Source organism: Dendrobates tinctorius, unplaced genomic scaffold, assembly GCF_039654945.1.
Source record: "Dendrobates tinctorius isolate UK_male_01 unplaced genomic scaffold, ASM3965494v1 ptg000056l, whole genome shotgun sequence".
NCBI lineage: Eukaryota > Metazoa > Chordata > Amphibia > Anura > Dendrobatidae > Dendrobates > Dendrobates tinctorius.
In genome coordinates, this window is record NW_027361724.1 from 11,117,805 (window position 1) to 11,140,649 (window position 22,845).

General features: G+C 39.3%; 1 protein-coding gene across 1 annotated transcript in view; it reads left to right on the forward strand.

The window, feature by feature from the left end:
* ITGA4 (integrin subunit alpha 4) overlaps window positions 1–22,845 on the forward strand; it is a 238,913-nt gene that overhangs the window by 44,051 nt on the left and 172,017 nt on the right. Inside the window, exons 4-8 of the mRNA XM_073577489.1 lie at window positions 9,647–9,773; window positions 12,558–12,625; window positions 13,104–13,233; window positions 16,793–16,878; window positions 22,395–22,457. Coding sequence (XP_073433590.1) covers window positions 9,647–9,773; window positions 12,558–12,625; window positions 13,104–13,233; window positions 16,793–16,878; window positions 22,395–22,457 — 474 coding nt within the window. The remainder of the gene's footprint in view (window positions 1–9,646; window positions 9,774–12,557; window positions 12,626–13,103; window positions 13,234–16,792; window positions 16,879–22,394; window positions 22,458–22,845) is intronic.

A 22,845-nucleotide genomic window follows, 5' to 3' on the forward strand; every position in this document is an offset into this window, starting at 1 on the left:
CTACATGCTACATACATACTACATATATACTACATGCATGCTACATACATACTACATGCATGCTACATACATACTACATGCATGCTACATACATACCACATACATACTACATATATACTACATGCATGCTACATACATACTGCATGCTACATACATACTACATGCTACATACATACCACATATATACTACATACATACTACATACAATACATTCATACAATACATACATAGACATACAGTACATATAACATAGAGTAACATACTTACCAATACTTGTCACATTGTTCCCCGAAGCCATTGTCTTTTCCGGAATAAATATTAACATAACAAACCACAAAAATACTCACCCACGATCCGAAGCAGTCCACGAGTGTGTCCCACGACGATCTTGGGTAGAGAACTGCAGCATCAGATGATGCTGCCGTTCTCTACTGGCTGCAGGAATCCAATGACGGAAGGTAGGTATCCTTCCGCACTGTATTCCTCCGCCACTTAAAAAAAAAAAAGTCCCTAGTCTCACTTTATGCCATTGCTGCGTGGGAAATTCCCACACAGCAATGGCATAAAGTGAGACTAGGGACTTTTTTTTTTTTTAAGTGGCGGAGGAATACAGTGCGGAAGGATACCTACCTTCCGTCATTGGATTCCTGCAGCCCGTAGAGAACGGCAGCAACAGCTGATGCTGCAGTTCTCTACCCAAGATCGTCGTGGGACACACTCGTGGACTGCTTCGGATCGTGGGTGAGTATTTTTGTGGTTTGTTATGTTAATATTTATTCCAGAAAAGACAATGGCTTCGGGGAACAATGTGACAAGTATTGGTAAGTATGTTACTCTATGTTATATGTACTGTATGTCTATGTATGTATTGTATGAATGTATTGTATGTAGTATGTATGTAGTATATATGTGGTATGTATGTAGCATGTAGTATGTATGTAGCATGTAGTATGTATGTAGTATGTATGTAGCATGTATGTAGTATGTATGTAGCATGTAGTATGTATGTAGCATGCATGTAGTATATATGTAGCATGTATGTAGTATGTATGTGGTATGTATGTAGCATGTAGTATGTATGTAGCATGCATGTAGTATATATGTAGTATGTATGTAGCATGCAGTATGTATGTAGTATGTATGTAGTATGTATGTGGCATGTAGTATGTATGTGGCATGTAGTATGTATGTAGCATGCATGTAGTATGTATGTAGCATGCATGTAGTATGTATGTAGTATGTATGTAGTATGTAGCATGTATGTAGTATGTATGTGGTATGTATGTAGCATGTAGTATATATGTAGTATGTATGTAGTATGTATGTGGTATGTATGTAGCATGCATGTAGCATGCATGTAGCATGTATGTAGCATGTATGTAGTATGTATGTAGCATGCATGTAGCATGTATGTAGTATATATGTAGTATGTATGTAGTATATATGTAGTATGTATGTAGCATGTAGTATGTATGTAGCATGCATGTAGTATGTATGTAGCATGTATGTATGTAGCATGCATGTAGTATGTATGTAGCATGTATGTAGCATGTATGTAGTATGTATGTAGTATGTATGTAGCATGTAGTATGTATGTAGTATATATGTAGTATGTATGTAGTATGTAGTATGTATGTAGCATGCATGTAGTATGTATGTAGTATGTATGTAGCATGCATGTAGTATGTATGTAGCATGTAGTATGTATGTAGTATATATGTAGTATGTATGTAGTATGTAGTATGTATGTAGCATGCATGTAGTATGTATGTAGTATTTTTTTTTTTTTTTTTTTAACATTTAACACATTAGCCGGATGATGGGACTACTACTGTCCCATCATTGGCTAATGTGTCAATCACTGTCATGGTAGCAGGCATCGCCCGATGGGACTTGTAGTCCCATCGGACGATGCTTGCACAGACCCCCGGACATCAGCACAGCCCCCCGGCAGGCCGGCACAGCCCCCCGGCAGGCCGGTACAGACCCCCACAGGGTGCACAGACCACCGGCAGGCCGGCACAGCCCCCCGGCAGGCCGGTACAGACCCCCACAGGGTGCACAGACCACCGGCAGGCCGGCACAGCCCCCCGGCAGGCCGGTACAGACCCCGGGCAGTCCACACAGCCCCCCGGCAGGCCGGCACAGCCCCCCGGCAGGCCGGCAGAGACCCCCGGAAGGCCCGAAATGACGGCGCATCATGATGCGCACACACCGCGCATCATGATGACGTCAGTCTGTCAATCAACTTTGAATTCCGATTCCGATGCCGAATTCCGATATTGAAAAAATATCGGAAGTCGGTATCGGAATTCCGATACAGCAAGTATCGGCCGATACCCGATACTTGCGGTATCGGAATGCTCAACACTAGTCGTTATCAATCTCTGGTTTGCCTTCCTCAAGTTGTGGAACCTATAGATCAAATAAAAAAAAAGAATTTGTAAGTAAAACTGATGTAAATACTTATGTTCCCCCAAAAATTGAGAAAAGTATTCAAGGTGTGATACCTTTGTTGGCTAACCAGAGAAATTATATTTGCAAGCAAGCTTTCAGGGCTCAAAAGGCCCCTACATCAGGCTTGATTACAAGTGAATTACTGAGAAGAGACAGCAACATTTAAATAGGAATTATAACAGGACATGAGGTGATGCTAGCTAGAGACAGGCCAAGGAAATCAAATTAAGGTTTTTGTTACACATGCAGATGAAGACCAAGTGTTCTGTTAGAGATCTGAAGACCTTCTTATGGAGGTGTGAACTGTGTCCATGTAATGAGTCATGAATCCAGGTGTCAAATTCAGTCCTATTGTTAGAGATTGAAACATATTTATAAATTTGAACTCCCAAATTTTTATTTCTCCGTCACTATTAAAATGACCTTTCAATATTAGGACTTTTAGATCTGCCAAGCTGTGTCCAGGTTTAGAGAAGTGTATTCCTACAGGTGTGTCCAGCTCATTTTTTATCGTATGTCTATGCAGATTCATCCTTGTTTGTAGTTTTTGCTTAGTTTCCCCGATGTATGTCCCTGCATTGCACCTTGTACACTGTATCATGTACTCTACATTGGAGGATGTAATTCACTTGTAAATAAGCCTGATGAATGGGCCTTCTGAGCCCTGAAAGCTTGCTTGCAAATATAATTTCTCTGGTTAGCCAATAAAGGTATCACACCTTGAATACTTTTTTCATTTTTTGGGGGGGACATAAGTATTTACATCTATTTTTCTGGCTAACACGGTACCACAATATTATTTTGTATTGTACATCGTAAGTAAAACTGAAAACAAATTCAATTACAGCTCTAATGAAAAGACTACTTACACCCCGTCTTTCCTCCTCAGAAACTTGAGGCTGACGACCCTGGGAATATTTATTTCCACTCGACTACTCCTGCTCTTCCACACTGGAAGGTACCTGTAAAGAAAATGCATGATTTACCACATGCATAGTATTGCCAGTCAATACATACCAATCAGTATATCAAATGTGATTACATAATCAGTGTCATGTCCACTCTGGGAAACTTCACCGGAGGACATGTTGGAATAGCAGGCAGCAGTCAAGTGAAACACTACAGAAAACAGAGAACAAAAAATAAACTTGTTAAGAGTCAAACAAAAAAAAAATGAAAACACAATTGACAACAATATTTACATTACAGGCAGTAGTCCAACAGTGCAACAGTGCAACAGTCAGGCAGCACAGAACATGGATAGCAGCACAGCAAGGGAACAGCAGCACAGCACCGGGACGGAGAAATCCTGGACAGGAGACCTGAAGGGCAAATACCACACCTTGAGGACAGAGAAATCCTGGACAGGAGAACTGAAGGGCCAATACCACACCACCAGGATGGAGAAATCCTGGACAGGAGTACTGGAGGGCCAATACCACACCACCGGGACTGAGAAATCCTGGACAGGAGAACTGAAGGCCCAATACCACACTATCGGGATGGAGAAATCCTGGACAGGAGAACTGAAGGACCAATACCACACCACCGGGACCGAGAAATCCCGGACAGGAGAAGCAAGCCACAACAGTAGTCTGGGACCGGAGCAGCAACCAGCCTACAAGGAACAGAAAATAAATTAGTACAGAGTACAGACTGCACAGACAGACAGACATGTTCAAAGCTTCTATACTTACATAGACAGTCTTGTGCTCACATCCAGAGTCTGGAGAGTAATGACCTTTCAGCGTCCACACTTCCTTTTATACAGCTGGCAATTAGCAGGTGGTGAAATAATTTCCTGGACCTGCTCATTATGAAGTATGCATGCATTTCTAATGCATGCTACGCATGTCCTTGCGAACCAATACGTTACATAGACAATAATGCGCTGCTTTGACGCACTCAGCCGCATGTGCATGACTGCGCATAATTGAAACCTCAAAAAATGCAACATGTTGCGTTCGCCGGACATCGCTGCACACCGCGAAACGATGCATGACGCCTCCACATGTGAACTGATGCAAATGTATGTCCCTGTGTAAACAATGTTAAATATAGGTAAACATAACGCATGCAGATCTATGCGGATCATATGCTGCGCACAATATGCTAATGTGAAACTAGCCTTAGTGAGAGGACGTCCACCTGTGTGCAATCTAAGTGTCACATGTCTGTCAGTATATACACTTTACCTTTTTTGAAAGGCCACAGAGGCTGCAACACCATTAAAAAGAGGCACCACTAACCAAACACCATGAAGACCAAGGAGATCTCCAAACAAGTTAGGGACAAATTGGTTGATAAGTACAAGTCAGGGTTATAAAAAAATATCCCAATATCTGATGATCCCCTGAAGCACCATCACATCCATTATCATCAAATGGAAAGAACATGGTACCACAATAAACCTGCCAAGAGAGAGAAGCTCACCAAAGCTCTCTGCCTGGGCAAATAGGGCATTAATCAGGGAGGCAGCACAGATACCAAAGTTAACCCAGAAGGAGCTGCAGAGTTCCCAAGCAGAGACTGGAGTATCTGTCCATACAACCACAATGAGCTGTACACTCCATCAAGGTGGCTTTTATGGAACAGTGGGCAGTTTTTTCCCTTAGTTACTGACGAAATTGTAAGGCTCATTTTAAGTTTGCCAAAAGACACATGGGAGACTCCCCAAATATAAGGTGGAAGATGATATGATGAAATGAATTCAAATTTCAAAAACTGACCGTCACATCCAAGCATAGTGTGAACAGGTGCTTAACCTAGAGTCACAAACTCACATACATTCAAGCAAAAAAAGAAGCACACTGTAGCGCCATAGCATGCAAATATGAAAAATGAATTGCATTACCGCTTTAGAAATATGAAAAACTGAGAAAGTTTAGCGCATAAAATGGCCAAGTTATGTGTACCTGGAAGCCACGTTAAGGCATTTCTCATTTTCCAGGTCCCTGTCTATGCCAATCCTCACTAAGACTGAAGTCTCCATCTGAATGGGAACCTATGAAAAATCCTCTGCTTAGACTGAAGTCTATATCTCTGTGGAGGGGAAGTGGCCCTGCTTTGATTAAAAACACCTGCGGCTAACAGGTGGAGTGCTCAGTCAGAAAGTAAATGAATACAAATTTCAAAAACTGACCATCACATCCAAGCATAGTGTGAACAGATGCTTAACCTAGAGTCACCAACTCATATACATTCAAGCAAAAAAGGAAGCACACTGTAGCGCCATAACATGCAAATATGAAAAATGAAAAATAAATTGCATTACTGCATTAGAAATATGAAAAATTGAGAAAGTTTAGCGCATAAAATGGCCAAGTTATGTGTACCTGGAAGCCACGTTAAGGCCTTTCTCATTTTACAGGTCCCTGTCTTTGCCAATCCTCACTAAGACTGAAGTCTCCATCTGAATGGGAACCTATGAAACTGACTGAGCACTCCACCTGTTAGTCGCAGGCGTTTTTAATCAAACCAGGGCCACTTCCCCTCCACAGAGATATAGACTTCAGTCTAAACAGAGGATTTTTCATAGGTTCCCATTCAGATGGAGACTTCAGTCTTAGTGAGGATTAGCATAGACAGGGACCTGGAAAATGAGAAATGCCTTAACGTGGCTTCCAGGCACACATAACTTGGCCATTTTATTCGCTAAACTTTCTCAATTTTTCATATTTCTAATGCAGTAATGCAATTCATTTTTTATTTTTCATATTTGCATGTTATGGCGCTACAGTGTGCTTCCTTTTTTGCTTGAATGTATATGAGTTGGTGACTCTAGGTTAAGCACCTGTTCACACTATGCTTGGATGTGACGGTCAGTTTTTGAAATTTGTATTCATTTACTTTATGACTGAGCACTCCACCTGTTAGTCACAGGCGTTTTTAATCAAAGCAGGGCCACATCCCCTCCACAGAGATATAGACTTCAGTCTAAACAGAGGATTTTTCATAGGTTCCCATTCAGATGGAGACTTAAGTCTTTAGTGAGGATTGGCATAGACAGGAACCTGGAAAACGAGAAATGCCTTAACGTGGCTTCCAGGAACACATAACTTGGCCATTTTATGCACTAAACTTTCTCAATTTTTCATATTTCTAATGCAGTAATACAATTCATTTTTCATTTTTCATATTTGCATGTTATGGCGCTACAGTGTGCTTCCTTTTTTGCTTGATATGATGAAATGAGACTAAAATTGAACTTTTTAGACACCAAGGTAAATGCTGTCTGGTGCCAAACCAACAGAGCTGATCATTCCAAGAACATCACAATAAACCATGGGGGTGGCAGAATCAATCTGTGGGGATGTTTATTGGCAGAGTACAGGGAATATGGTCCGAGTTCAGGAGAAAATGGATGGTGTGAAATACAGGAATATTCTTGAGCAAAACTTGTTTCAGTCTGTCAGTGATTCGAGACTAGGATGGAGATTCACCTTTCAACAAGACAATGACCCAAAGCATACTGCTAAAGAAACACTCGAGTGGTTTAAGGGGAAATGTGTAAATGTTTTGGAGTGGCCTAATCAAAGCCCAGAGCTTAATCCAATTGAGAATCTGTGGTCAGACTTGAAGATTGCTGTTTACCAGAGAAAACCATCTAACTTGAAGGAGCTGGAGCACTTTTGCCTTGAGGAATGGGCAGAAATCCCAAATCCCAGTGGCAAGATATGGAAAGCTTATAGAGACTTATCCAATGTGAAAACTTGTATAGCCTTGGTACCGATATGAATCTAGGTATCAAAATTACATAACTGATCTGCAGATATGTGGCAAAAAGGATCCTGCTTATTCTGACTCTTCAAGGCAGTATGAGTCTCTAAATCCTTAGCCATCAATCCTTTAGATAACTGTATGATTGTTGTACTCACATGCGATGCGTCCTCAGACAGTTCCAACTCAGCCACACTGACTTGTAATAAGAGTCCAGGAGAAACAGAGTTGATTTTCTCCAAAATCTTGTATTTAAGCAAAATGCAGCAGGTGGAAAAAGTAATCCAAACAGAGAAGTACAACATGTACATCCAAAAATGGCTACAGCGAACTGATAATGAGAAAGAAGGGAGGAGCCAAGGCTAACATCATCAGCTACAGGAGAAAAGAGGGGACAAACTTCATGGGTCACGGTTTCTGCCTAGCAACAGCAGAATGCAATGCATAACATAGAGTATACAGTACGTAACAAGTTGTTCCCATTCATGGGACACAACACTGCTTCACTTTGAAGGTGAAATGCATTTCTATGCAGTAAAGTTCTTGAACTTAATAGTGGTAGATGATGATCACTAGTTCATAATAGATGGCCAGGAGCACATGTTCAGCTCTCCTTTCGGCATACAATGCCTCCCAGCAAGGGAGGTTTAATGAGTTGCTCTGGTTCTTATCCCACTATTCAGAGATACAAATTGATAAAATTCTGTTTCAGTCAAGACATGAAGCAATCACATAAGAGAGAGTGTGTTGAAGATTAAAAATTAGAAATTAGAATTATAGCCGTAATTTACACCACGCTATCTGTATTAGTAAAAAAGTGCCAAGGGGGTGAATACTCTTGCAAGCCACTGTATGTGTAAAGATGGCAGACTGTGCTGTAGTGGTCCTACCCCTGAAAACACAAATCACGTTATTTGTATTTTGGAATGTGAATAATGTCATGCGTCTTTGTATATATTGTTTCATGTGACTTGTGAGGTAATGTGGCATATGATTTGTTCCTGTGTGATGTTAGTAATGTACAGCATTGGATGCATAGTGTATAGGATAAACAGTATAGGGATTGATAGTTGACTGTAGTTTAGGTAATGACATTAGGGTAAGATAGAGTTAATGTTTTGGAGTAACCCCCTAGTGGGATGGGCTTAGTGTTAGGGCAAGTGACTGCTTCCTATAGATAATTAGTTCGAGTTTAGAGTGTAACATGTGCAGTGCTGCCATTGGGGTGATCTAGAGGAGACTTAAGGACAGAGATAGCAAGATCCTCAAGAAGAAGGGACTGACTAAGCATAGTGGCCTTCCAGAGGAGGCACCCATGGAAAGGACGCCGAGTCAAAAATCCGTGAGTTCATGGGACTCGTGGGGGTCCCCAGTGGTAGATCTAGGGTGCCAATAGTGAAAGAAATATGACGCAGAGCTGTTGAGTGAGTATAGGGAGTCGCAGATCAGGACTGTGGCGACAAGCTATGTTGAGGCCACGTAGTATACAAAACAGTGTGTCTGCAAAGCCCTGTAGTAGAACTCCAGAGAAAGGATACGGTGTGAGGGGAAAATGCTTTATCATTTGTCATAACAATCATAGCACTTTGTTCTCGTTATGCTATCCCTTGTACACACATGGTCAAAATTGTTTCTGAATGATATGTGCAACTGTAGTCACAGGAACATCAAGATACCTGGAGATGGTCTTATAACTTTTACCTTTAACATGTTTGTCCATAATTTCCTTCCTGAGACAACTCTTTCCTTCACTTCCTCTGGTGCATGTTGAGTGTGACACACACCATGTCACCAAACAGCACAGTGAGTATCTGTAGCCTCTATACAGGCCACTCACTGATTCCAAGATTGTGGACACCTGTGATGTTAATTAGTGGTCACACCGCGATTTAACATGTCTCTTTTGTCACGTTATTTTCAGGGGTACCATCATTTCTGTCCAGGCCTATTTCATGAGTTTTATTTTTTTTAAATTCTGTGGAAGCATGGTTGAAAAGCAATGTCTGACTTTCATTTGTTCATTTTCATAGATTTTTTATTTATTATTACTTTTGTCAGATTCAAGTTATTTTTGTCACCATTGTGGGTTTTTCTGTCATTAAATGAGGGGTACCAACAATTTTGACCACATATGTATATAACCTTTGCCAAATCATCAGTTATTCAGCAAAGACTCTGTGCTGAACTGTGGAACCTATGGTCCTGGTCAACCCAAACCACTGGCTACAGATGGCCTGCACTGGCGTGATGACCACATAGCACAAGTCCACACACCCAACCAGGATCCATACTTTCATGTAGCGCACCGGGGTGTAAAAGGAGATGAGTACTTCGCCCGCAACTGCTGCCCCGCAACGCGCTGCATATGAACACTTTATCTACTTCTTCTGCACGAAACGGGAAGCTTTATTGTATGACTTAAACCCCACCACCCGCCTTTGAGTACCTTAAAAGTTTTTTTTTCTTTCAGGTTTGTGGCCATAGATGGAAGAATGTTAATTTTATTAGTGAACACAAGCAGCCACTCGGTGTATGCTACTCAATACCTGCCAATTTAAGCACAGACTTAAGCAGAAAAATATGTCCATGTTATAGAGGTAAATGCTACAGATGGAGTTATTATTTAAAAATGTTTTAATAATTATTCTGGCAAAATGCTGACGAGGAGACACACGGTTATTAGATAACAAGTGGTGCAAGTTGCAGATCCACCTTTACCTGTCTGGGGCCGTAAGATCTTATCAGCATTTTGCCTCCTTTATGATGTGTTGATTTCTAAACTTACATATTTTAAAGGAAACCTGTCAATAAAGTTTTCTCCATATTAAATTCACCACCTTTAAGTCATCTTTACTAGCACTCCATCAACCTGCTCGTAAGTGCCAAGCTCACCCACATATCAAAGAAAATAACTTTTATACTTGTGCCATGACATGCTAAAAGACATACTTTGGTCTGATGGGTGTAGCTGGTGTTTGATCGTAATCACACACAAAAGCTGACCTTTTAAGAGCCTTGATTCATGTGACTGACGTCCTCTACATCACCCGTAGCCTGTCATGCATGCAAAGCTCCTGTTCTCTACTGTGCAGGTGTGAGATTTGAGCAGACTCTTTGGATCATGTAAGAGACGTCAGCCACGTCAATCAAGGCGATTGCGGAGTTAGAGAGGCGCCGTGTACAGACCAGGGACACCCACTGGACTGGACTGCATTGAATGTTAATCGGGAGGAATGTAAAGGTATTTTCTTTGATATGGGTGGCAACTGGGCACTTATATACAGTGTCACACTGGGGTTCCAAGGGCCCACCAGAAACCTATTCCAGGGCCCCCTTTTCAACTACATGCAAATGTGACGTTATCCTCAATCACAGATTTACATAACTACGATCTGGATAGATTTTTAAATGAATATGATGCCGGCTTTGTCTGTACATAGCAATTCAAGTATTTTGTGCCAAGTACTGCTCATATAAGAGGGTGGTGAACCACTGACCGGAGGGGCCCACCAGAGGATTCTCCTGTTCTCCTGTGAGCCAGTCCAAGCTTGCTTATAAACAACTTACTGGAGTGCAAGTAAAGACAATTTGAAGGTGATGGATTTAGTTTTTATGCAGTAAACCTGATTACAGTTTCCCTTTAACATATATAATTAATTGCAATTTATGCTTTAACCCAAATACTGTAAGTTTTTGTGAACTAATAGGAAATACAACCTAGTCGTACATGATTATCTGTAAAGTTAGATCCAAAATTGGTCATTTTCTATATTAAAAATTTAGAGCCCTGAATTTAGATGACTGGAGAACCCATTGTCAACTTGGTAGATCAGTGCAACCCTTACCATCAAGATGGTATTTTGGAAAATGTTATGATCATTTTGATCATCATAGGGAAACATTTGTCATCCTACTATCGCTTGCACGTGTATCTCCTGTCCCTCTCTTGCCCAGTTAATTTCTTGCTCCCTATTCATCATCCAAATTTCCCACTTTCCCAGCAGCAATAACTCAGTGACTGGACAATTTTCCCCCAGCTCTGATACTTATTTATGGATGGAGCCCGATCTCTTTGTTTTTTTAACTCATTGTAGCTGAGATGTACACTATCCTTGTATTGATAATTTGAAGAAACTGGAATAACAAAAAGCGCAATAGGGCTTTACCTGAGTAACACTGGGGAGACCAAAGGCACTGGTACTCACCTGGTGTGGTTGTGCACCAACAACCACTAAAGGGCTGTAAGCTTCTTGAAAAACAGCTAAATGGAATCATATGGTTAATTATGCACTGACGGCATGGAAGGCTAAACAGAAAATTGTCCAGGAATGCGGATTAATAGTCAACGCGTTTCGAAGTTCTAAACGTCTTCATTCGTACAAAAACCACAGTGTAAGGTACAATGAATGGAATCCTTGTAGTTATGACTTAGTAAGATGTACATGAAAATGAAATCTCAATTCTGTACATGAACCCCATTCAACAGCAAAACTGGGCAAACTTGTAAGGTGCTCGAAATGCCAATGTATTGTTGTAGCTGAATGCTCAAGTTATTTCAGCAGAGGAAATAAATGGCTGCTAGATACCTCTGTAGTTGCTTATCACATAGAAAACAAAGGATCAGAAATATCTGTTGGGAAAAACTCCTGTAAATGAATACATACAGGTGTATGTAAAAGAAAAAAAAACATTATGACTTTTTTAAAGTGGTTGTCTACTACTCAAAAAAAAACAGTTCTCAATCACTATATTTTCCCTTACAAAACAACAGCACCTTATGCTCTTCTCTGGTGCTGGCAGTGTCGGCACTGGCTCTCCCGGGGCTTCCGTGACATTATGTCACATGATCTGGCAAGCAATCAGCGCTGGCTTCACTCTCCTCGACTTCAGATAAATCGGACATTTGGAGGAAGTTAAAGCTATGGTTGCTCTCTCAGATGTCAATTAGGTCCATATGAGAGGAGGGAGAGGCTAGTGCTGGTTTGCCACAGGGATAGCATGGCATAGTAATGTTATATAAGCCCCGGGAGAGCCAGGGCCAACACCGCTGGAAAAGTGCTGGCATCGGAGGTGAGTATAGATGCTATTTTACCCAGAGGTAATATAGAGATTGAGAAACGGTTGTCTTAGTAGTGGACAAACATTTTAAGTTGGAGAGAAACAGATCTATCTTGTTGGATTGATTGCAGCTATATTGAAACTCTGGGTTGTCAGGTAGTTGGTAATTTAAGTTATATTTTTAGACATTTTTCCTTTATTTTGTTTACACCTGTCATTTCTTTGGTTAGACTTCATATGTATATATTTCTTTGCTCATTTTTGCTGTGTGTAACAAATCAAGACTTAAACAAATAGGTCAGCATTATTTTTTTCTTTTGTAGATTTTTTTAAGAAGTTTGGTGAACAACATGGCTCATGTCAAGCTGGGATCTCTAGTGTATATTTAGACGTAAGCTGGACTTGTACCCTTTAAATATTATTTGCTTTCAAAAGACATATTTTCTCTAGTTTAGATTGTGTGGTTTTAGTTCTAAGAGTCATACAGAAATGTAAATGGATTTCTCTTTAATGACTTTACTGATATATCACTAGGATATGACATTGACTTACCGATATATAACTTGGATATGGCATTGACACCTGATAAGTAGAGTATTATTTGTTATGACCATGACAATAATTAATTGTAAGAACAAACTTGCACTGGTATTAGAAAAGCCTTGTTATTTCATCCCTGGTGGGCCTTTTAAAACATTGTGTTCTTGATGTCTCGTTCCATTAGCCAGCTCTCTTTCATGGCTTATTCCTGGAAATTCATAAGTTTCTATAAAAATAATAGACATCCTACTGGAAATGAAAAACTAATCTATTTACACTCTAAGTTTCTACAATGGAAATTAAATCATGTATTTCTTGCTTCTTTGCAGGAGTTAATCATCATGGGGGCACCGGGATCGAACTACTGGACCGGATCAATCTTGGTTTACAACACATCAGTCAACATTCCCTACTTTTATAATAATATTAATAACACTGTCAAGTATGGGAGCTACTTAGGTAAAAACATACTGTTGAATATACTTATATTTAGGGCTTACATATGTGAATGGATATTCTGTTATGTCCTGGCCAACATCAGATACATTTTTGTGTCAAATTGAAATAGTTAAAAAATGTGTCACTGTAAGATTATGATAAGGGATTTGCTCATGTTCTTCAGAAGAATCGGTTCCATAATTAAGTCAGTGAAAGGGTAGAATCCAAAAACGTGGAAATTTTATATTGTTTCGAAACAGGAAATTTTCTTGTAAGTCCTACAGATCATCAACCTATTTCATTACGGGTCACTTCCCCAGAAAACCCAAACAATAATCATTTCATAAGGGAAATTACTTTTGGTATTCTGAATAGAAAGTTCAGAGATCTTTCACTACAAGTTTTTTCATACCTCTGCTCCATAAATGAGTTATTTTAGCTGTTCCTTAGCACATATTGTATTTACGTAGCTACATAAATACCGGTATATGATTCCTTATTTCTATATTTGGTCGATCGCCTTACTTGTACTTTAAATCCTGGTTTGTTTTTAGGTCCAGTGCTCACTAGCACAGCATCAAATTTTTTTTGCTCATACATCCTCTGTGAGTTGCCATTTTTATATACAAAGCTGTATGATAGCATAGATATCCAGAAGTACAGTAGACGGTTCACTCACCCCTATGGCAGCCTTATTTTGACCCGTCCTCAATGGAGATGTAATGTGGCAGCGTGTATGAGCCCTTCCACACATCACGAGAACATATGAAAAAGTTCCAGCTACCACAAGCCAGTAAAATTGAAATAGGTTTTTATGAAATAATCCAAGGCAAGACACAAGTATAATAATGCAACGCGTTTTGGATCACTTATAATCCATCTTCATAGCATAAAAAATTAATTGTTATGAAAAAGGATCATAAGTGATCCTGAACGTTTTGCATTTTTATGCCGTGAAGAAGGATCATAAGTGATTTGAAATGCGTTGCATTATTGTAACTATATCTTGCCTGTTGTCCATGGATTATTTAATAAAAGCTGATTTTAATTTTATTGGATCGTGGGAGCTGGAACTTTTTCTTACTTTCTCATTGCTGCACACAGACCGTAGGATCTGTGCACCTTGTAATGACTGAGTTGGATTTTCGTTATACCTTCTACACATCACTATATTTTAACTAATAATGTTAAATATGACAGCTTTTTTATTGTTCAGATAAGAACCCCCGCACCATTTAATGTATGATGGACATATGTTTATTCTGCCCTCTCGGTGCACCCAGTGACAATCTTCTTTATATAGAAGGAGAAAAAAGACCTATCATAGGTCGAAACGTTGTGCTGTGATGACAGAATAAAACATTGCTCTTTGGAATTCATCGACTGGGATTGGACACTGTTTTTTTTTACTTCTGTGTTGCTGATTCTCCAAGTGGGTTCCTTGGAATTTGAACGAGCGTCCAAACTTAGTGAGTGCTGTCAGCCTTCCCTTTTCTTTTCTTTGGAAGCTTCCTTATATGTCAGCATTTCTTGTTCTCTTTCTTGGACTCACATTACGAATGTTTTTCATAGTGTAGCACATTTATATCAACCTTCTCAGTGCATCCAAACAAGGAGAGTTTTTCCAGCGAGCGTTGGAGGAGCAGTAGTAGACGTTTTTTGCAAAAAACTTCTTAATATTTAAAGGGAATCTGTCACCCTTTTTTTCGGCTTGCAGCTGCCGGCATAGACATCGGGGGCTTATCTACAGCATTCTGTAATGCTGTAGATAAGCCTCCGATGTAACCTGAAAGATAAGAAAAACATGTTATATTATACTCACCGAGGTGGGTGGTCCGGTCCAGTGGGCGTTGCGGTCTGGTCCAACGCCTCCCTTCTTCATGCGATGACGTCCTCTTCTCCCATCCTGTAATGGCTGCGGTGCAAGCGCAACAACAGGGCAGAGTAGTGCGCTTGCGCCGCAGCCATTACAGGATGGAAAAAGAGGACGTCATCGCATGAAGAAGGGAGGCGTTGGACCAGACCGCAACGCCCACTGGACCGGACCGCCCACCTCGGTGAGTATAATATAACATGTTTTTCTTATCTTTCAGGTTACATCGGAGGCTTATCTACAGTATTACAGAATGCTGTAGATAAGCCCCCAATGTCTATGCCGGCAGCTGCAAGCCGAAGAAAAGGGTGACAGATTCCCTTTAATGAATGAAAACGTTACGTATAGAGACAAAAATTTCATCCCTCACCCCCCCTAAAACTACGCATTTCGGCGGATGCCTTTATCAAGTTCTCAGTGCTGCCAACTGAGCCAAGCAATTATTGTAGCTGTTCTATGATTCTATGATTCTATGAAGACTGATTAGCGGTGGTCAACAATAATGTAATATGCATGCTATATCTTGGCGCGCCCGTGATCATCCTCCAATACCATGGAACTTTTGTTGGGGCACTGGCATCTGCAAGCTTAGGTTTATTTGCTTCTGTTTGCGCTATTAGATTCTATACATGGTCCGATATTATTTTCATATAATAGCATAATAATCACTCTCATGAAGCCAAAGAGCAGTAGCAAATTTGCAATGGGTATGATTAGCCACTCTTGTCTGTTCTTTTCGTCTACATTAGTCTTCTAGAAAACTTTTTCACTATTCGGATTCCATTTTACTTATATACCACTTATAGGTGTTTGAAAATCTACTATATAAGTTCACATACAGAGTAACCCTAAGGCCTTTAGGCTTTTGCTCAGAGCAATTATTGTAGCTGTTCTGTGCATTGATTCATTTTGCAACTTTAAAGATCCACATCCCGGAAGGTAGATATTGCACTCAGAGATGTATTTCAAGGTTTTCCAATCGTTCCACAAATATTGCCCATTTTGCCAGTCCCTAGAAATGATGATACAGTAAAATCACTAATAAAAATCAATGCGTTATAATGTGTTTTTCCTCTATTTACCTTTCGTGTACGAGACAGGAAGATCTACAGAACCTCACCCAAAAGGGTTTTGCATATGTTTCCATGCTTTTTTTTGCTTAGAAGACAAAGGAAGTGGTTTCTACATATATGTTTTTTATTTGTCAGCTGTTTCTAGTATTCAGTTTGCACCTTTTTTTTATAAACTTGTGAACATTATCCCCTTCATTATAGGAAAAAAAATCCTCTATTGTATCTAAGGCCCAAAAAAAAGCAAACCTTTACTGTAACAGGATTATAGAGATGAGAATAACCTTCTAATGTATTAAACGATTATTATTTTCTTAGAATACAAAACTACCGTATGTTTGGTATCAAATAAAAAAAAATAATTGGTAAAAATTTGTGTTTCGTTTGCGTTGTCTACTGTGACCTAGGTGGGGTTGTATAAAATGCAAATAGTCCGGAATATGACCTTAACATTTGCCAAATGGAAAAAATGTCCCATTCCTTACACACAGACAACCCAACTGCTCTAGTTACTACATCCGGGGAATTGTTACCACTTTGCCAACACAGTTGTGTTGAAAATAAATGAACCTTTTTCCATCAAATATGTATTTTTTTATCATTGACCAAATTAAAAATTGAACATTTTGATTTACAGGTTATTCCGTTGGAGTAGGTCATTTTAGGTCAGCAAATAGCAATGACGTTATAGGAGGAGCGCCGCAACAAGAGCAGATTGGTAAAGTAAGGAAATGTCTAATTCCACTATTGTTATATGTTTTGAATGTTAATTGAAACCTCTCATCTGATTGATGCTGCCCAAGCTGCAGGCAACATGAATCTCAGTTTGCTAGCACAATTGCAGCCAGGTATATTATTCTTTAAAATTCGCTGGCATTTCAGAGAAACTATACTTTGAAGATCAAGCTGGGAAGCAAATTAGTTCGGCGTGGTCCCAGCCGGATTTTCCCAGCACCATTGCAGATCATTGACAATCACCTGGAGCAGCGCTAGGAAGAGCCGGCTGGGGTTTAGTCTTGTCTCCAGCTATGGTCAACAACCAGATCTTAAAAGTATATTTTCTCTGACACACTGAAGCAATATACAGAATAATATACCTGGCTGCAATCGTGCAGCAAGGTTGCGATCCATACTGCCCTCGGTTTGGGCAGCATTCAGCAGGTTCCCTTTAAAGTAAATTCTACTTTTCCTTTTCTTTATATACATGTAAAATTTTAGATACCCCTGGTACTTTTTAAAAATGACAAACAGGTAAATGGGCTGATACAAAAGTTTGGGCAACCTGCATGGTTAGTACCTAATAGCACCCCCTTTTGGAAGAATCACAGCTTTTAACTGCTTTTTGTAGCCAGCCAAAAGTCTTTCAATTTTTGTTTGAGGGATTTACATCCTTTCTTCCTTGGAAAATTCTTCCAGTCTGTGAGATTCCTGGGTCGTCTTGCATGCACTGCTATTTTGAGGTCTAGCCACAGATTTTCAATGATGTTCAGATCAGGGGACTGTGAGGGCCATTGTAAAACCTTCAGCTAAGCCTTTTGAGGTAGTCTATTGTGATTTTGACATGTGGTTAGGCTCATTCCATTTGTAGAAGCCATCTTCTTTTCAATGCAGCAGATTTGTTTAGATGTTTTGCATATTTCTGATGCTGAATTTTATAGTTATGATGCACGAGAGGTTTCTTCTGATGACACTTCCATGAAGATCATATTTGTGCAGATGTCGCTGAACAGTAGAACTATGTATCACAACTCCACAGTTTGCTAAATCTTTCTGAAGGCCTTTTAAAGTCAAGCAGGAGTTCTGATTTGCCTCCTATGAGAAACTATCACTGAAATTCTTCTTGGTCTTCCAGACCTTAACTTGACCTCCACTGTTCCTGGTAACTGCCATTTCTTAATTACATTTCAAACGCTTTGCTGTCTTCTTATAATCGTCTTCTGCTTTGTGGGCCTTCATCATTTTCATTTTCAGAGTGCTAATCAGCTGCTTAGAAGAACCCATCACTGCTGTTATTTGGCACAAGTTTAGAGGATGCTGGGTTCTTATAAAGCCGGGAAATTTACAGCACCTGCCCTTTCCTAACAATGATAGTGAACAAGCCATAACCCTAACAGGCTAATAAAAGTCTGAAACCTTGGTCAAAGTTATCTGTGAGCACATAAATCTCCAAGGATGCCCAAACTTTTGCATCAGTCCATTTTCCTTTTTGTAATTTTTAAAATGTAAAAATTGTCAATTTTTTGCCTAAAACACAAGGGAAATGTGTAATCTTTAACTTTAGGACTTTTAGAGATGATTTCATCTTCAACTTGTTTAACTCTTCACAAAAACTTTTACATACCACTGTAAAACCAATACAGAACAAGCAGTTTACAGCCATCATTTTTGCACATTAGGGCACTTGTTTTTCAAATGAAACTAATCAAGCTGGAAAAATGTGGATGCTATTGTTATTTCTTCCGTGTTATCTGTGCACTTTTTTTTACCTTAAACCTTCAGCTACACAAGCATCTAAAACTATAACAATATCTAACTACAAAATGTAGTTTACCAACATAGTGGTTGTTGCTAAAAATTGGACGACTTTAGGATGTTTTTTTATATACGTCAATATAAAGTAATCATTGTTACTTTAGGATGTTTTTTTATATACGTCAATATAATGTAATCATTGTTTCCTGGTTATAAAACGTGCCAGCCTTGATCTTTACTTTTGTAAATCTTCACCATCTGCATTACATGATCTGAATATGTGAATGAAGCATCGAGGAACTCCTGAACTCGTCTGGTTTGGTTGTGGCTGAAAGAGAAATGTTACCCACAACATTAGGGCATCAGGTCAAACCACTATACCCTGTACTTTCAGGAACTTGCATACACAGATCAAGGTGAACACAGTCAGAATTGGTAATTTCTAGATATTTGTGCCAGTAATATACAGTGAAAAAATTGTGATAATGTTTTGAACTTACTATAATTGTAGCTCAATACAATACTGAATTATTGGATGATGTCCTTTTCCTTTTTGGGGATTTTTTTTATTAAATGCATGTATTTTGAGCTAAAATTAGGTTCCATTTAAAATTTTGCACTCTTTGTCTTTTGTAGACTTTGCATTGCACTGACTATTTGCTTGCTGACAAATTATTATATCAAAAGTTCCCATACCCTGGTGATTTTGGCCTGATAACATGCACAGAATTTGACACAAATGGGTTTGAATGGCTACTAAAGGTAACATGCTCACCTGTGACCTGTGACAAATGCCAGGAAAATTGTTCGAGATGCAAAGAAAAACCTACAAATAACATCAGCTGAAATACTGGACTCTCTGAAAACTAGCGGTGTGACTGTTTCAAGATGCACAATAAGGAGGCACTTGAAGAAAAATGGGCTGCATGGTCGAGTCGCCAGAAGAAAGCCAAATGACCGTGATCAAAATTCACAAACCACATTTCTTAATACCATGTATTGCCCTCTCTAACATTAATGACAGCTTGAAGTCTTTTGTGGTAGTTGTGGTTGAGGTTCTTTATTTTCTCAGATGGTAAAGCTGCCCACTCTTCTTAGCAAAAAGCCTCCAGTTCCTGTAAATTCCTGGGCTGTCTAGCATGAACTGCACGCTTGAGATGTCCCCAGAGTGGCTCAATTATATTGAGGTCAGGAGATTGAGATGGCCACTCCAGAACCTTCACTTTGTTCTGCTGTAGCCAATGACAAGGTCGACTTGGCCTTGTGTTATGGATCGTTGTCATGTTGGAACGTCCAAGTCCCCATGCCCAGCTTTCAGGCTGATGATTGAAAATTTGCCTCCAGTATTTACTGATAATGTGCTGCATTCATCTTTCCTTCAACTTTGATCAAGTTTCCTGTGCCCTTGTAGCTCACACAACCCCAAAACATCAGTGATCCAACTCCGTGCTTTACAGTAGGAATGATGTTCCTTTCATGATAGGTCTTGTTGACCTCGCTCCAAATGTAACATTTATGGTTATGGCCAAAATGTTCAATTTTGGTGTCATCACTCCAAATTACCTTGTTTGAGAAGTTTTGAGGCTTGTCTCTCTGCTGTTTTGCATATTGTAGGTGAGCAACTTAGTGGCATTTGCGTATTAATGGCTTTCTTCTGGTGAATCGACCATGCAGTCCATTTTTCTTCAAGTGCCTTCTTATTGTGCATCTTGAAACAGCCACACTGCTAGTTTTCAGAGAGTCCAGTATCCCAAACAATTTTTCTGGCATTTGTCACAGTTCACAGGTGAGGATGTTACCTTTAGTAGCCAATACCATTCAAACCCATTTGTGTCAAATTCTGTGTATGTTATCAAGCCAGAATCACCAGGGTATGTGAACTTTTGATCAGGGTCATTTGGATGTTTTGAGTTGTCATTATGATTTAAAAAGAGAAAAAAGGCCAAGAAACCAAAAATTCTGCCAGGTTATGAAAACTTTGGAGTACAACTGTATACACAATAGGCACAAAATAAATATGCCAAATAGCACAGAAAAGGGAGAAAACCTACAAAGACTGAATGCAGGGCATCAATGTATTTGATAAAAATTTAATTTTGCTAGACATAATTAAAAAATATTTTAAAAGGATAATTACTAAGACACAGGATATTCAAAGGCTGGAGAGCATGACAGTGAATACTCAACATGATGCATGTGTACAACTGATACAGAATACTAAAAACCATACATGCATATATAGATGTACCGTGATGACTATACAGTAGTAAGCCAGTATGGTAATCAGAATATCAAAAATAGTAGGTGAATAACAATATATGATGACAAATCCACCTGACCCCAATATTATAAACGGATACCAATTGGCATAAGGTAACGGGAATAGATCAAAGTCAGTACAAAAAAAAGTTTCATGGAACTTAATAACATGACTCCCATAGATGACAAAAAACATGAATGTGCATGCAGTGGCAGCGGAGGACTCAGCAGACAATGAAAGAACCACACCCGATGCACGTTTCGCACATAGCTTCGTCAAGTGGTGTATGTCTATATATATACATGTATGGTTTTCGATATTCATCTCGGATGAACACATGAATCATGTTGGGTATTCACTATCAGGTTCTCCAGATATAAAATATCCTGTGTCTTACTATTTCTACTTTTAAAATATTTTTTAACTATGTCTAATAAAAATTTTTTTTATCAAGTATATTGATGCCCTGCACTCGGTCTTTGTAGGATTGCTGCCAAATTAGTTAACTGAGATTCCATCAGTGAGCTTATTCCGATGGGAGTGTTTGTATCACTCTCATGTCTTTTTCTGAGTTATTCACAGATGATTTATGACCACTTGAATTTTCAGCTCTCCGTTGATGTGGTTTTGTGGTCATTAATCAGCACTTACTAGCTCAGTAAGAGACAAATATAAAAATTACAAACTCTTATGTCCGAATGAACTCATTGATTAATTTTTAGTTAATTTATTCTGTGAGTCAGCTATGAGTAGGGAAATAAACAGGCTTATAAGCCAAATTATGCTACATTTTTATTGACCCCTAATTGTTATTATTATTTTAACTCAGATTACATGCATTTAAGTAAAAAGAGAAATGACCCCGAAGCCGTCCATAGCTGTTAAATTCTTAAACAGTATAACATACAGTATAGACTATATACAATCAGTAACCCATGTTAGAAACACATTGTAAGATTATATTATCACTATGTACATGTTTAGACTTTATCTAAATAAAAGTGTTATAAATCCATGTAGACTTGGACTGGCCCATAGGAGAACAGGGGAATCCTCCGGTGGGCCCCTATGCAGGAGTAAGTCACTTACTCCCAATACTTGCAGTAGTTGGCTCAATACATTCAATGTACTATGTGCAGTCGAAATCAGCATCTCATCATTCCTTCAACAAACTACCAAGGTTATTATTATATAGATTCTTTGGTACATTTGTGAATGAGGGTAAAGTTATAGTTGCATGTAGCTTAACAGTGGGCCACCAGCGTCAATCTTAAAGATTCCACTTTGTGGCTTACAAATCATATTCTGATCAGTCTGCCATTCTTTATCATGTTATATCTGTCTCTTATAAAGAGGAAATTGCATCGTTATTTTGCCTGTCAGTTTACAGTATATCTGATCAACAGAAAGATCCTATGACAAAAGTGAAGTAACAACTATTAAAGACTGTACCCTTCATATAGACCTCTGTAGCATGCGCAGTAGTTTTTTTCTTTGTCTTTCTCAGGTCTACATCTTTGCCTTCGAGAGAAATCAGTTTATTTTATTCTATGAGGCGGAAGGCAAAAAGGTTCGTTTTACAACTCTTTTCATTAAATCAGTTCCATGCCACTCTCCATATAATGGAACTTTTAGTGAGAGAATGGGTGATAAATGCATGATTTGTAGAGATACCACCACTGGGACCTTCACCAATCAAACAGGTGTCCTTTGTCTCCGCTATTGCTCCATTCATTGTCTTTAAGACTGATGGAAATAGTCAAAAACAGTGTTTTTCTGTGACTTCTAATCATGACATTGGATGTCCCGTGTTCCCACAGTGGCCAAGTATTTTCTCATTGCCACACCATTAATTGTCTATCGAAATGGTGGAAATATTGAAGTTCTATTTCTTCCAGTGTATATAGCATTGTAGACCGCTACATCATTCAAATGGGGAATAGTGGACCCCTGTTCTC